Source organism: Octopus bimaculoides, chromosome 19, assembly GCF_046866305.1.
Source record: "Octopus bimaculoides isolate indiv1 chromosome 19, ASM4686630v1, whole genome shotgun sequence".
NCBI lineage: Eukaryota > Metazoa > Mollusca > Cephalopoda > Octopoda > Octopodidae > Octopus > Octopus bimaculoides.
This window is the reverse complement of record NC_142946.1, coordinates 53,133,788-53,147,309: the sequence shown is the minus strand read 5'-3', so window position 1 is coordinate 53,147,309 and position 13,522 is coordinate 53,133,788. Positions and strand designations below refer to the sequence as shown.

The window sequence follows — 13,522 nt, the reverse complement described above, 5'->3', positions numbered from 1 at the left end:
CATTCACTCACAGTTCTTTAATTTATAGCAATGAGTCAGTCCACCTCTGGTCAGTTAAGGGTGGTTGGAATCCTTCCACTACAGGCTGTTCGTCAGATTTTTCACTCTATGGAAAAATAGTTAAGTTTGCCATCTTTGTATATCTGGTGTGTACATTTACATACATAAGCATGTGAGCCTTAATAGAAGGAGAGATTCTGTCTTTTATCAATCGCCACAATTTCTCATCCTTTGGGGAATAACCTGAATATGGAAAGGCAATGGTGGTTATAACACTGATGGTAATAAAATCAATAAACATCACCACATCAAAATATTTTTATTCTCCTTACAATTGTTTCTTCTCTTTTTCTTTTGCTTCAAATACATCCAATTGCTTGGATATCAAAAAGAAAACAGTGCAGCTCAAAATAGAAAACAGCTAAATGAACAGTTCTCAACTCCCTTCCTTAAAACCACGTTAATTTATACACAAAAAAACAACAACACATTATCTCTTATCTTGTTTCTGTCATTGAGCTGTAGCCAAGCTGGAGTACTATCTTGATGGGTTTCGTCAAACAAATCAAGGCAAGTATTCATTTTTTCAAGACTTGTACTTATTCCACAGTTTCTGTCAACCAAATACTTTTTTTAAAGAAATGACAATAAATACTTGATGAAATAGTTTTACTTCTTTTTTCTCAACATTTTATAAAACTCTAACTTCCCAGGTGGAATTAATTCTAAAACCAACTTGTCCATCAAGAAAATAATGAATCTCAGGTTCCAAGATACAAATATACTTCCCGACTTTCAGTTGGTCCCAGGAAAAATATGGATAAGGATCTGATTCTTTATGATAAAATATCAGACTATATATGCAACCTTCAATATCCTGAAAAAAGAAGAAAAGTTTATTATTATTTAATGATAATTAAGGTCGTGAGCTAACAAAATCTTTAGCATATTAGACAAAATCCTAAGTGCCATTTTTTTTCTTTTTGTTCTGTGTTCAAATTATGTCAAAGTCAACATTGTTTCCATTTTATGGGGATTGATAAGTAGCAGTTAAGTAAAGTATCACTCAAGTATTACAGTCGATGTAATTGACTTTCCCTCCCTTCAAAATTGCTAGCCTTATACCAAAATTTTAAATCATTATTCAATGAAAATATACCTGCAACTACATTCATACAACGTCTTTTTCTATTTGTGTGGCATACCTGCAGACATCAGCAATCATGGACATCTGTGCATGATCTGAAGTTTCGTGTAGCATTGCAGTTCACTCATATATGTCATATAATCTTTCTTTCACTCAGAGAGAAAGACATTTCGTTGCCAACAGAACTAAGGGCTCTCTGAACTTTCTCCATCCTATTCTTATTCAAGCAATTACACTTTTGATGCATTCTCCTCCACTGCCAATTAGGTCACCTAGGTAACAGAAATTATTTACTACTTCCAGAGAGTCTCTCGGACATTTGAGAAAATCAGTTTCCTGTACATCTGTAGTCTTCATGGCTCTTGTACATTTTCCACATACAAACATATATGTGTGTGTGTGTATCATCATCATCATCATCATCATCATCATCGTTTAACGTCTGCTTTCCATGCTACCATGGGTTGGACGATTTGACTGAGGACTGGTGAAACCGGATGGCAACACCAGGCTCCAATCTAAATTTGGCAGAGTTTCTACAGCTGGATGCCCTTCCTAACGCCAACCACTCAGAGAGTATATATATATATATATACATACATGGACGTGAGTCATCTAAGAGATCATAAGTCAGGGGAAAGATGCACTTGTATATCTGTCAATAATGTGGGTATATTATCCGAAATGTATAGTATTATATAGCTATCATAGCTGATCTTACCAATCAGTTTCGTGTGAGAAATACAATGGAGTGTTAGGCAACAATTTGATTATATGACCATATGCTCATCAAAGTGGTGCTTTTTTTCAAAGACCACACATTCTTGGCTACAGCTGAGGTGTTGCATCTCTCTAAGATGTTGAAGGTTTTGTGGTTGTTAAAGTGGGTTCTGAAAGAGCCTTCTGCTGCCCCCATATACTTCTGCATTGGGTCCTATGGCTGTTAACTCTGCCTTGTATACAACTGTCTCTGTGTTGCAGTGGCTGTTCAGCGGACAATTGGGTTACCCCTGCATGAGCATCCTGCCTCTGCCTTGAGTGTAGGCTTGCCCATGAAAATCTTTTTTACACTAGGTGCACAGCTAAAGGATAATCTCAGGGTATGTCTATTAGATATTTTGTTGAATCTATTAGTATGGAGGAAGTATTTATCAACTAAACTAAGGAAGATGTTACCTACTCTGGTCTTAACAATTAAAGAGAAGGGCAGCATGAACCACAGCACTTTCCGGTGGTGCATTCTCTTGGGGTGCTACAGTCTGGCATGTAACTATCCTTAAAACCACTGGCCGCCAGAGCCTGGTTGTAGTATGGGGCAGCAGCATCAAAGATCTCTTTGCTTGAATGAGAGCAGTCGCCATATTCCCTTCCATAGCGGCTAACTCTGATGAGTATGAGGTTATATAATCAGATTGTTACTTAACATTCCATTGCATTCTTTGTGTGAAACCAATTGGTAAGATTAGCTGTGATAGATATATGATACTATACGTTTCAGATAATATCTATCATGATACATATATATAAATATATATATATATATATATATATATATATATATATATATATGTATACATGTCTCTTAAAGGATAGAGCTCAAAATCAATGCATTGAAGATACTTTATTGCAGCAACAATTATAATAACAGAAACAACCACAATAAGCCAAACCTATGCACATTTCAATAGGGTATCCTGGATGATGTGGTTTATTTATCCGGGATACCCTATTGAAATGTGCATAGGTTTGGCTTATTGTGGTTGTTTCTGTTATTATAATTGTTGCTGCAATAAAGTATTTTCTATGCATTGATTTTGAGCTCTATCCTTTAAGAGACATGTATACATATATATATACAAAAACTCACCTGTGAGCTTCTTGCTAAGACTGTTAACAGATACTATATATTTTGTAAAATTTGTTTTATAAAAGTATATATTTAATATATATATATATATATATATATAGTTAGAGTTTTAAAAAAACAGAAAACGAAGATAGATGTGTAAACAACAAACAGGTGTATTAGTTTAATGCTCAGAAAGGTGAGAAAGTCTTTTATATTTAGAGCCTGCTCTCCAACAAAAAGGAACATGAGGAAATAAACAGAGAGAGAATGAAAAAGGAAACCTTTAGTAGCTAGTGGTCAATCATGGTGATGGCCAGGCTTGTGGTCAGATAGGAGAGCTAAGAAGAAGGGGAGATAATAAAGTAGTGGTGATCCCAAAATGAAGATGTGTGTGTATATGAGAGCGTGTGGTTAGAGGCTGGTGACCTTGATGTCTGGGTGTGTGCATGATGGTGTGAGTGCTGGGAAGTGGTCAGTGCTATTGTATGCGGGGTGGTATGGATGCTGGGAAGTGGTCAATGCTTATGTGAGCAGGGTGGTGTGATGTGGTGTGGAGGATGCAAGGGTATACACACATATGTACACATTCACATACATTTGTATATCATACTTAATGTTAATGCATCATGATAAGAATATTTTCAGAGATATTCAGCCTGAAATAAGATCTCATATGGATATGCTGTGCTAAAACAGAAATAGACCATGTTCAACATGAACCCTCTTTCACCAGCGATTATTATCTGCTTCTATACAGTTATATTTAGAGAGACAATGAGTGGAGAATGTCAGAGACGAAAATAAAGAGAGATGAGGATTCTTTAAACAATTGAAATATACTTACTTGGAGGAAAAAAACTGGCCTAAAGAAATGGTATTCTCGGCTTAAAATGTAAACAACAAGAAGGCTATTTTCAGGTAAACTCTCAGGTTCGTATTCTCCTGGAATTTTAGAAAATGACGTAAATATTTTGTGGAATTTAAAGTTCCTTTCTGCTTTGAGTACAGCTTTCTGGAGATTATCTGAAATAAAGTTTAAAAACTGACATAATATGACAGAAAGCAAGAATAAATTATACTATAAGTAAAGTGACTATAGACAAAAGCCATTTTCCTTCAGATTCAGTATTTAAATAGATAGACAGGTGCAGATGAGACTGTAGTTAAAATGCTTGCTCTGCAACCAAGTGGTCTTAGGTTCTGTCCCACTGCATGGCATAAAAGAGAAATGTCTTCTACTATTACCTCACGCTGATTAATGCCTTGCAAGTGAAAGGGTGAACAGAAAATGATGGAAGCCTACTATATGTGTACATGTGCACTTGCAAGAGACCAAATGAGGCCTTAGAAACAAAGTGTTGTCATCTTTTAATTCTCTATAAAACATCACATTTTTATATCCTGCACCCTCGAAAAAATGGAATAAACAAAAATATCTCGTGTTTCTGAGCAATACCATGCATTTCTGCATAGGTTACATTTCATTAAATGTTCATCAAAGTTACCACAACTGTCACATATTTCAACTTCATAATCGAATTATTAAATCTATCTAAATAGGAGTGGCTGTGTGGTAAGTAGCTTGCTTACGAACCACATGGTCCCGGGTTCCGTCCCACTGTGTGGCATCTTGGGCAAGTGTCTTCTACTATAGCCTCGGGCCTACCAAAGCCTTGTGAGTGGATTTGGTAGACGGAAACTGAAAGAAGCCTGTCGTATATATGTATATATATATATGTATGTGTGTCTGTGTTTGTCCCCCCAACATCGCTTGACAACCGATGCTGGTGTGTTTACGTCCCCGTAACTTAGCGGTTCGGCAAAAGAGACCGATAGAATAAGTACTAGGCTTCCATAGAATAAGTCCTGGGGTCGATTTGCTCGACTAAAGGCAGTGCTCCAGCATGGCCACAGTCAAAAGACTGAGACAGGTAAAAGAGTAAAGAGTATATAAATAATTTTTTAAAAATAAAAAAAACTTGATTTATAAACAGGAAAACAAAGTCAAAATATTTACATAGAAAATGAAGTGTAGTTACATATTTCGCACAGCCTACCTGGCATCAGTAAATCAACAGTGACTTATTTGACATCAGGTGTTTCACCTGTTCTCTCTTTGTTTATGTGTGTGAGCAGAGTACTTTTTATGCATGTGAGGAGAGGAGGCAATTAATAAATTTTAATCTCTCTCTCATTCTGTTAATCTGTATATGTACATTTCTGTGCAAGCATGGATGTGTGTGTGTGTGTGTGTGTGTTTGCTTCTAGTGCCAAAATGTAATGTCACTAAAACAGGTTTAGTGTCCAGCCAAATCACTAGTGTGGAAATAGTTACACCCAATTGTCATATTTTGATAGTTTTTAAATGAACACAAGTAACTTTGTGGTTAAAATGTTAGGCTCACAAGTGTTAGGTTGTGGGCTCAATTCTCAACCTAAGTGGTGTTTTGTGTCCTCGAGCAAGGCACTTTATTTCAAGTTGTTCCAGTATACTCAGCTGAAAATGAATACCTGTGGTACCAAAGGAAGTCAGAAGGGAGGTTAACCTTTCAATAGAATGGTGCCCTACTCAGGAGTGACTCGTGACTTTAGCCTTGAAAGCCTGTATAAACCTTGTTTTATCCTTGTCCCCACCACACACACCTCACTATGTTCTCTGGTTTGTGCTGTGGTATGCTAAAGCAGAAGAAGCTGCTAACCTTTAATCATGTATCCTCTACTTCTAGAAGAAAAGGACACAATCTAGCTTGAATGTTGCATGTAAAGTGTCAAGTTACAAAAGGTGAATTTGCTTGACATTTTTGGTCAGCAAAATAAGAGTGTGCAAATAATTTGTCTACCTACTCAGTGGTTTTGAAGATGAGTGGAACATAAAATCCCTCAATAGTTAAGGATCAGTGACAATAAGGGCATCTAGCTGCACAACAATGTTTCAATAACATGTACTTCTCCAACCCATACGAGAAATGAAAAGCAGACGTAAAAGAAACAATCTTGAAACAATTAATAAATTTCATTGTTTTAAAAGAGAGGCGAGAAAGCTTAGACTCCAACATTTGTTTGCTGATAAAAGGAAAGAGACAACTGCTGTCTCAAAATGCTATTTTGTTTCAACCATTACTTGTAGTAGCTGGTACGTATCTAAACTCTTGTTCATAGTTTCAAGGAAAATTACATCAGTGACGCTAAACACTATTTTAGAGTGCGATTTTTAAGCTTTGGAATTATCCTAAACGTATTTGATCATAAAAATGTTTGAAATTTAGTGCTTTTTAGTATTTTTTACGGAAATAATAAAATTAGTCGAATCTGTTTTCATGCAGTCACAGTGCGCTATTTTCCATAGCACCAATGGCCGAAGGCATGAAAATAAGTCCAACAAATTTTAGTAAAATCTGAAAAAATATTAAGTTTGCAAAATGTATGTATATGTATATATATATATATATATATATATATATATATAGTATATACCCATGGTATATATATATAGATACATATAGTATATACACATGGTATATATATAGATGTATATGGTATATATGGGGGGAATGCGCTATGTGCAACATTTTGGAAAAGGGCCCATAGCTTCCTTAGGGGGAAGCCTAGAGACTTGAGACTACTTCCATTGTCTTTTGCAGAAAATTTTACACAAGAATTAGCTTTTAGTTTTTATGTAGACGCTGTAGCCTTTCATGCTATAAATGGACAGACCGACACACACACACACACAGACATTCATCTTTATTATATAGATTTCTTGATGCTTCTATATTTGCATTATAAATATAAATAAGTTTGCTCACTGGTAAGATTAGAGCATTTAATTTGATGTAATAAAGCAAGAAACATTTTGATTGGTAGCACTGGATTATAAAAGATTTGAATTTCACAAGAAAGAATCACAAGATGGATTCTTCAAGCCAGACCAGTCAGCAGCACATCTAGAGGTAGACCAAGAATGAGATGATTGCATAATATCCATAGTCTCAGTTGGTCACCCTTTGGAAGAGTAATGATGGCTGCTTCTGATACAACTCTATACAAAAGGTGCTTGAGGACTCTATATCCATGATGCTCCTAAGAATAGTAGACTGAAAAAATGAATGAATGGATAGGTTACAAAAGATGCATGGTTTGTATCATACAGGCAGCTTTCTCTCTTTTTTTCAAATCTAATGTATCATAAACTATTGTTTATGGTTGAATTTACTTTGAAACACATCATTCATAAACACTTCTTTTCCTTTTCTCATATTTCCCCATAGCTGTGTGGTTGACAAACTTGCTTTGCAACTACTTAATTTCAGGACATACCCTCAAGGCACAAGAGGGTAAATGTGAGTTTGTGAGAGAGCGACAGATGCTTAGCGGTAGGGAGTATAAGTGATGCAGTGAACAGTAAACAGAGGAGGGGCATGGTTAATATTCAATATTTAATGGTGAATTTAGGTAGTGGGTAGCAATTTTCTTTACTACTTCAGGGAGTGACAACCCTGCCTCACACGAGTCCCAGGCTCAGCTGGCTCCGGCTGACAGTACTCGGTATGGGCCCCTATCCAGGTTACGGAAATGAGACAACCTTCAAAGAAATCCAGAGTGGAACCCTGTAGGCAGTTTAGTGTTTGACTCGACACTCTTCCGGCAGCTCCTGCAACCAAGCTGGTACCAAACATAATGCTTTGGACTCTGTCAGCAAGGTGAAGAGAGGAATCCTGACGATTGGGCTACCCAGGATTTTCTTACATCTAGCCCAGGCCTGCGCAAAACTGGAGAGGACATGAAATGTAAAAACCAGACTGGATTAGTTTATGTGCAACTCCATTGTCTCCTGAGACAAAAGGATGCCAACAACAATGGCGAATATCAGTTTTGGGGATGAGGGAAGAGAAAGAGGGGTTGAGGAGGAGGTGATAAATGACTGTATGAAAAGGGGAGTGGGTGGGTGGAGAGCAGTACTGTAATAAAACATCATAAACAAGACATAGGGAAATGATGTGAAGTTTGGGGGAGACGGAGAGGTGCTCAGTAACAAGAATGGAGATCAAAGTCATATGTTTTAAAAATCTCATATGTAACGTATTAAAAATATCAAAATATTCAAAAATTTTTTAATGAAGCTTACCAATATTTTCTATTCTTTCAATGTTTTTAATAAATCTTCTGCTAGTCGCCTTTCGACTTCTTTCCTGATGGGGACTAAAATTCACACATGATATATATACTAAAAATCTCCAAATATTCAAAAGAAATTTTAAAAGAAAGTTTCCAGCATCTTCGACACTAGTTCTTGCATCACTTTTCCTTTCAGTGCTTATTGTTCCAGTCTGCTTAATATCTTCTTTGCTCTTCACCTGGACCGTCCGTTTTTGACTCTTCCCCTTCTTGCTGGATTCCTTCTCACTGTCCATTCCACCATCTTTGTCTTTATAGTTCACATTTCCAGTGTTTCCCTTGCTAGCCTTTGTGTCACTATCCTTTTTGTTGATCTCATCCCTGACGTCTGTCTTGCTAGTGGCTCCGTCATTCTCTATGTTGACACTGTTGACATTCTTACGCTTTTTTCTTCTATTTCTTTTCTTTTTATTCTTACTGCCTACCTTGCTGTCTACTTCAATACCATCTTCATCATCTACGCTCACACTGCTCTCCTTCACTGGATCACTACCATCCCCATCATCTACGCTCACACTGTTCTCCTTCACTGGATCTTTTTTGTTACTTCTCTCCTTGCTATACTCATGGCCACTCTCCTTCTCATACTTCACCTCAGTATTCATTTCTGGAACCTTACAATTGCTTTTATGTGTTGGCCAATCATATTTCTGGCAGTCAGTTGAGCAGTAGTAAGTTGTTTTGCACTTAGAACATTTCTTTAAAGGAACATTAGTTCTAAAACATGTTTCACAACAGCTTTCCATTTTACCATTGGGACTGTCTTTTAAACACTCTTTTTTATTATTTGATTTGGCTTTCTTATTGGAACATGTTACTTTCGATTCAGCCAGTGGGTTTATTTGATTTGGTGTAATTTGAGGAGTAAAACAACATTGATAAAGAGAAGCTGTCACTTGATCACAATTCTGGCAACAATCTCCATTTTTAACTATTTTGAATTAAATGAAAACCTGAAATATTAGAAACTGAAAAAAGAGAAAAGGAATAAATATTTTATAAGAAGGAATATTTTATATTCAATCAATTTTTAGCATTTGTTTTCTATAATAAATAGAAAAAGTTACTGCGATGGTGAGGATAAAGGACTACAAAAACTTGAAAGAAATGAAGCCAGCATGCTTTGCTGGACGAGTAATGTCAGTGTGCATATATGACAGAGTGTAAGTGATTTAAGGGAAAAACTGGGTATACGTAGCATCAGATGTAGTGTGCAAGAGAGAAGACTGTGCTGGTATGGCCTTATAATGTGTATGAATGAGGACAGTTGCATCAAAAGGTGCCAATCTGTAATTGTAGAAGGAACATGTGGAAGGAGTAAACCTAGAAAAATATGGAATGAAGTGGTGAGAAAGGATGTATGAATGTTGGGACTCACATTTTTTTTTTTTTCTAAAATTTCTATGGATTTCTGTTTTTGATAAAAAGAGATTAGGATTTTGCTCAAAAAACACATTTTCAAAATTTTAATTTCCCCTCCCCACCCCAATATTTTTAATTTTTTAACTTTTTACAAATATTTTTTTTTTATTTTTGTAATCTACATAGAAAAATACAGAGATTACAAATCTTTAAAAATTAAAAACAATTTTTTACTTCACCCTTTAGTGTTCAAATTACTCTGTCAAATGTAAAACTTATTTATTCATATTGTTTTGAATTAATAATATATTGTCTCATAACTTTGAGATTTTGATGCTGTTATTGTCTATTTTTAGAATGGCATTGTAGGGTAGGTGTGAGAGGTTAGATCAGGCCAGTTTGAACATAAAACAGAAGAAATATCTGGGCCAGATATGGCTGGTTTAAACACTAAAAGGTTAAAAGTAACACTCAAATCCCCTTCCCTAACCTCCAACAACCATCACCTCCTCACTTTCAAAAAGTTCAAAACTCCAAATGTTTCACTTTTAACTTACTCGAAAGCAGGGAAGTTTTTTCAGAAATCATGGTGTGTAGCTGTTGTTTCTAGCATGTCGGTCTTTCTGGTGGTGGTCTGATGTTTTTGACATCTGCTATTTCAGTAGAATTCTATGCATGCATGAAACATCAGACGAAAGTGAAACGTTAGGGTTTTTTAGCTTTTTGAAAGTGAGGAGGTGATGGGTGGACAAGGTGGGAGAGTGTTTCTTTAAGAAAAATTTAAAAAAAAAAAAAATTGTTAATGTTTATTTTAACAACCAGCCACCAAAATAGAAAAAAAAAAGTGGAATAGGTGTAAAAAATGTGTATTACAGGAATATGAAAACGAAAATTTGTGCCAATGAACCAGGGGAGTGGGGAGAGGATTTTGGGGAAATTCACACAATCAGATTTTTTCCCTCATGACTTTTAGGGGATCTAGTTTTTTTCATTCGCAAAATGAGCCCCCTTTAATTTTGCTCAGATTGCTTTCAATTTTGGTGTATCGATGCAACACTGAATTTTGATTATGATCAACCAATTACTTTATCTCGTAAATTAAAGAATCTGATGTTATTTTTCATCAATAGTCTATATTTTACATATTTTTTCATATATAGCAAAAGTTGTTTGCGATGTTCATACAGTTTCTTGGCATTATGAAGGTGAATGGAATGTGTAAACTTTGTACACAACTGCACACCTATACTTCAGGCACAGTACTGACAAAGCATCGGTGACCCATCCACTCAGTATTGCCAAGCTTCAGGGACTCATTGACTCAGATAGCTGGACTTATGATTTCACTAGGTTAATTCTAGTCATAAACATTTAAATTAGGAGTATTTCTTAAACCGTTAGCTTCACACTTCAACAACTCAACTGAAATTTAGCCCACATAACAGGAACTGAGAGGGATGTCGTGGGACAGAGAAACTGAATAATACAAATAATTTGATATTGTTTTTGAATTTTGCATGCAAAAACATATAAGATACAGGTATTATGTGCGTATGTGCATCCGTAGATTTGTAATGAAGTAATACGCTGCTTCTGTTCTCTTCTACTTCTCTACTAGAAACGTTTACTTTGGAATTTACTTCTATTGAGAGAAAAAAATCATGTGCATGTTATTTTTAACGTAAGTTTTCTTATGACGGCTTCTCTTTTCTGCTTATTACTTCAATAGAAATCTACGGATGCACATACGCACATAATAGAGAAAAATGAAACAATTATGGACGACTTGCTCCGAAACACCACCGAGTGGGGAACGCTTCTCAAAAATAACCTGCAGTTGTTTCCTTCAAAATTCCTACATGCTCGAAATGTACATACATCAAGGTATATTTGTAGAAAATTTCACGAAAAAATATTAATTTTCATGGAAGTTAAGAAGAATTTAAATGGACTCTGTTGGAATTTCCGAAAATTGTCCCCCACCCCCATTCCAAAACACTTTCACCGGAAATTTTTATATATTCGGAATCTACATAATAAATACAATATGCATAGAAAATTTCATTAAAAAATATTCATTTTTCTGAAAGTTATGACCTTCCAAAGTCTGGTGGGTAGAACTCTATTCGGAATTTCCAACATCGCAAACATAGGAATCGAGTGAATCTCAGAACGTGCGTGAAATCTCTGATCAGCATGGGTTTTGCTATCTGTTAGCGTGTTAGCGGTTTTTTTTTGGGGGGGGGGGGGGGTTAATTCGAATGTAGAATAGCACAACTACTAATTGGCATCATCCACTAATTGTTTTGCTCAAGAACACAACTCACCGCTCCTTCCATAATCTCGCAATCATATAAGTCCAACACGCAAAACTAGGTCATAAACGCCTCACAAATTATCGTTTAATGCTTATGATGCAATAGTTGTATTCATAAAGAATTTGTTGTTAAGATAGTCTCCGGAATAAATATAAACAAAGACACTTGATGATAGATTAGGGAAAACTCTAAGAGATAGTTGAAAACCTGGAATGTTGCAATTTGTATCTATGAACTGCATGTCTTGCATAAGCGTTTCCCGGAATAGTTTGTTTCACTTTCTTTTGTTTATTCACATACATGCATGCAGAGCTATGTACATATATGCACATTTACACATGAAACTATGCACACGTACATATATATGCATTCATACGTGCAAAGCGGGTCAAACTGTCAGCTTTAATAAAATGGAGATGGTTTTAAAACTAATCTAGCAGAAGTAGTTGTTTTATTTTCCTTCTCTCTTAACGGTATCGAATCGGTGGTAAAATGTTCGATCTCCATCTGGTGGATCTTGTGCTCTGCACTGGTGTCTGAGGTGTGTCGTTGGGCTGCTGATGGGTGGTTGGTGCCCGTTGGGGTGATGATCCTGTGGAAACACGGATTCTGTTTGTGCTGTCATCTGCTGTGCATGTTGTGGTTCTTGTTGGTGTTGTCACTGATGCTGCAGGTGTTGCACGTGCTATCCTCGATAGCTTTGGCGTTGGGCGGATGTGGGCCCTGTTACGTCTCAGCTGCCTACCTGATTCAGTTTCTATAATGTACGATCTTGGAGTTTCAGCTCTACTGACAACCTGTGCTGGGATCCATGTTTTAGTTATAGGATCTTGAGTATGCACATGTTGTCCTCCAAGTATCTCGGGTAAATATTGTGCATGTCTGTTGTAATATTTCTGTGCTTGTTCCTGAGTGGCTGCTAGCTTTGCCCTTGTCTCTTCCTGGTCAATAGGAGGTTGGATCTTAGTTGGCAGGGTGGTTTTATATTTCCTGCCATTCAGCATTTCTGCTGGGGATTTCATGTCAGCTCTCAGTGGTGTTGCTCGTAGGGACAAAAAAGCCAGGTGTGGGTCTTCCTTGGATTCTCGGCATTTGACTAGTGTTCTTTTGACTGTTTGCACCTGTCTTTCAATGAATCCATGACCCTTGGGGTAGTGTGGAGATGAGGTTACAATGTTGAACCCATACTCATCAGCTAGCTTTTTGAACTCCTGAGATGTGAATTGGGTTCCATTGTCACATATGATCTGCTCTGGTATTCCTTGCTCTGCCATAAGTCCTCGAGCCACTGTAGTTATTGTTCTGGCTCTCAGGTCTTTCACTTTCCTCACAAATGGGAATTTGGAGTAGTAGCAGACCATTATCAAGTACCATTCTTGGTTCTCTGTGAACAGATCTACTCCAATAGTTTGCCATGGCCTTCTTGGAATGTCACTGGACATCATCTCCTCCTTTTGCTGTGTGTTTCTGTGCTTTTGACAGATGTGACATGCAGAAACCATCTTCTCTATGTCTTTATACATGCCTACCCAATATACAGCTGACCTAGCTCGGAGTTTGCATTTTTCCATTCCCAGATGCCCTTGGTGGATCTTTTCAAGAATTTCTTTTTTCATTGATCTGGGTATGATTATTCGGGATCCAGCCATCAGGATTCCATTCTCCACTGCT

General features: G+C 36.7%; 1 protein-coding gene across 2 annotated transcripts; it reads right to left on the bottom strand.

The window, feature by feature from the left end:
- Positions 1-304: 304 nt before the first annotated feature.
- Positions 305-11,998, bottom strand: LOC106871343 (uncharacterized). 2 transcript variants are annotated; one of them, XM_089337744.1, is made up of 4 exons: positions 11,861-11,998; positions 8,122-9,139; positions 3,841-4,019; positions 305-877 (listed from the first exon to the last, which is right to left on the bottom strand). In XM_089337744.1, the coding sequence occupies exons 2-4, from the start codon at positions 8,915-8,917 to the stop codon at positions 692-694; spliced, it is 1,161 nt and encodes a 386-aa protein (XP_089193870.1). In that variant the 5' UTR covers positions 8,918-9,139; positions 11,861-11,998; the 3' UTR covers positions 305-691. The 2 variants fall into 2 exon arrangements, with proteins under 2 accessions (XP_089193870.1, XP_089193871.1); XM_089337745.1 differs by having other exon boundaries at positions 3,841-3,938.
- Between the last annotated feature and the right edge of the window lie 1,524 nt (positions 11,999-13,522).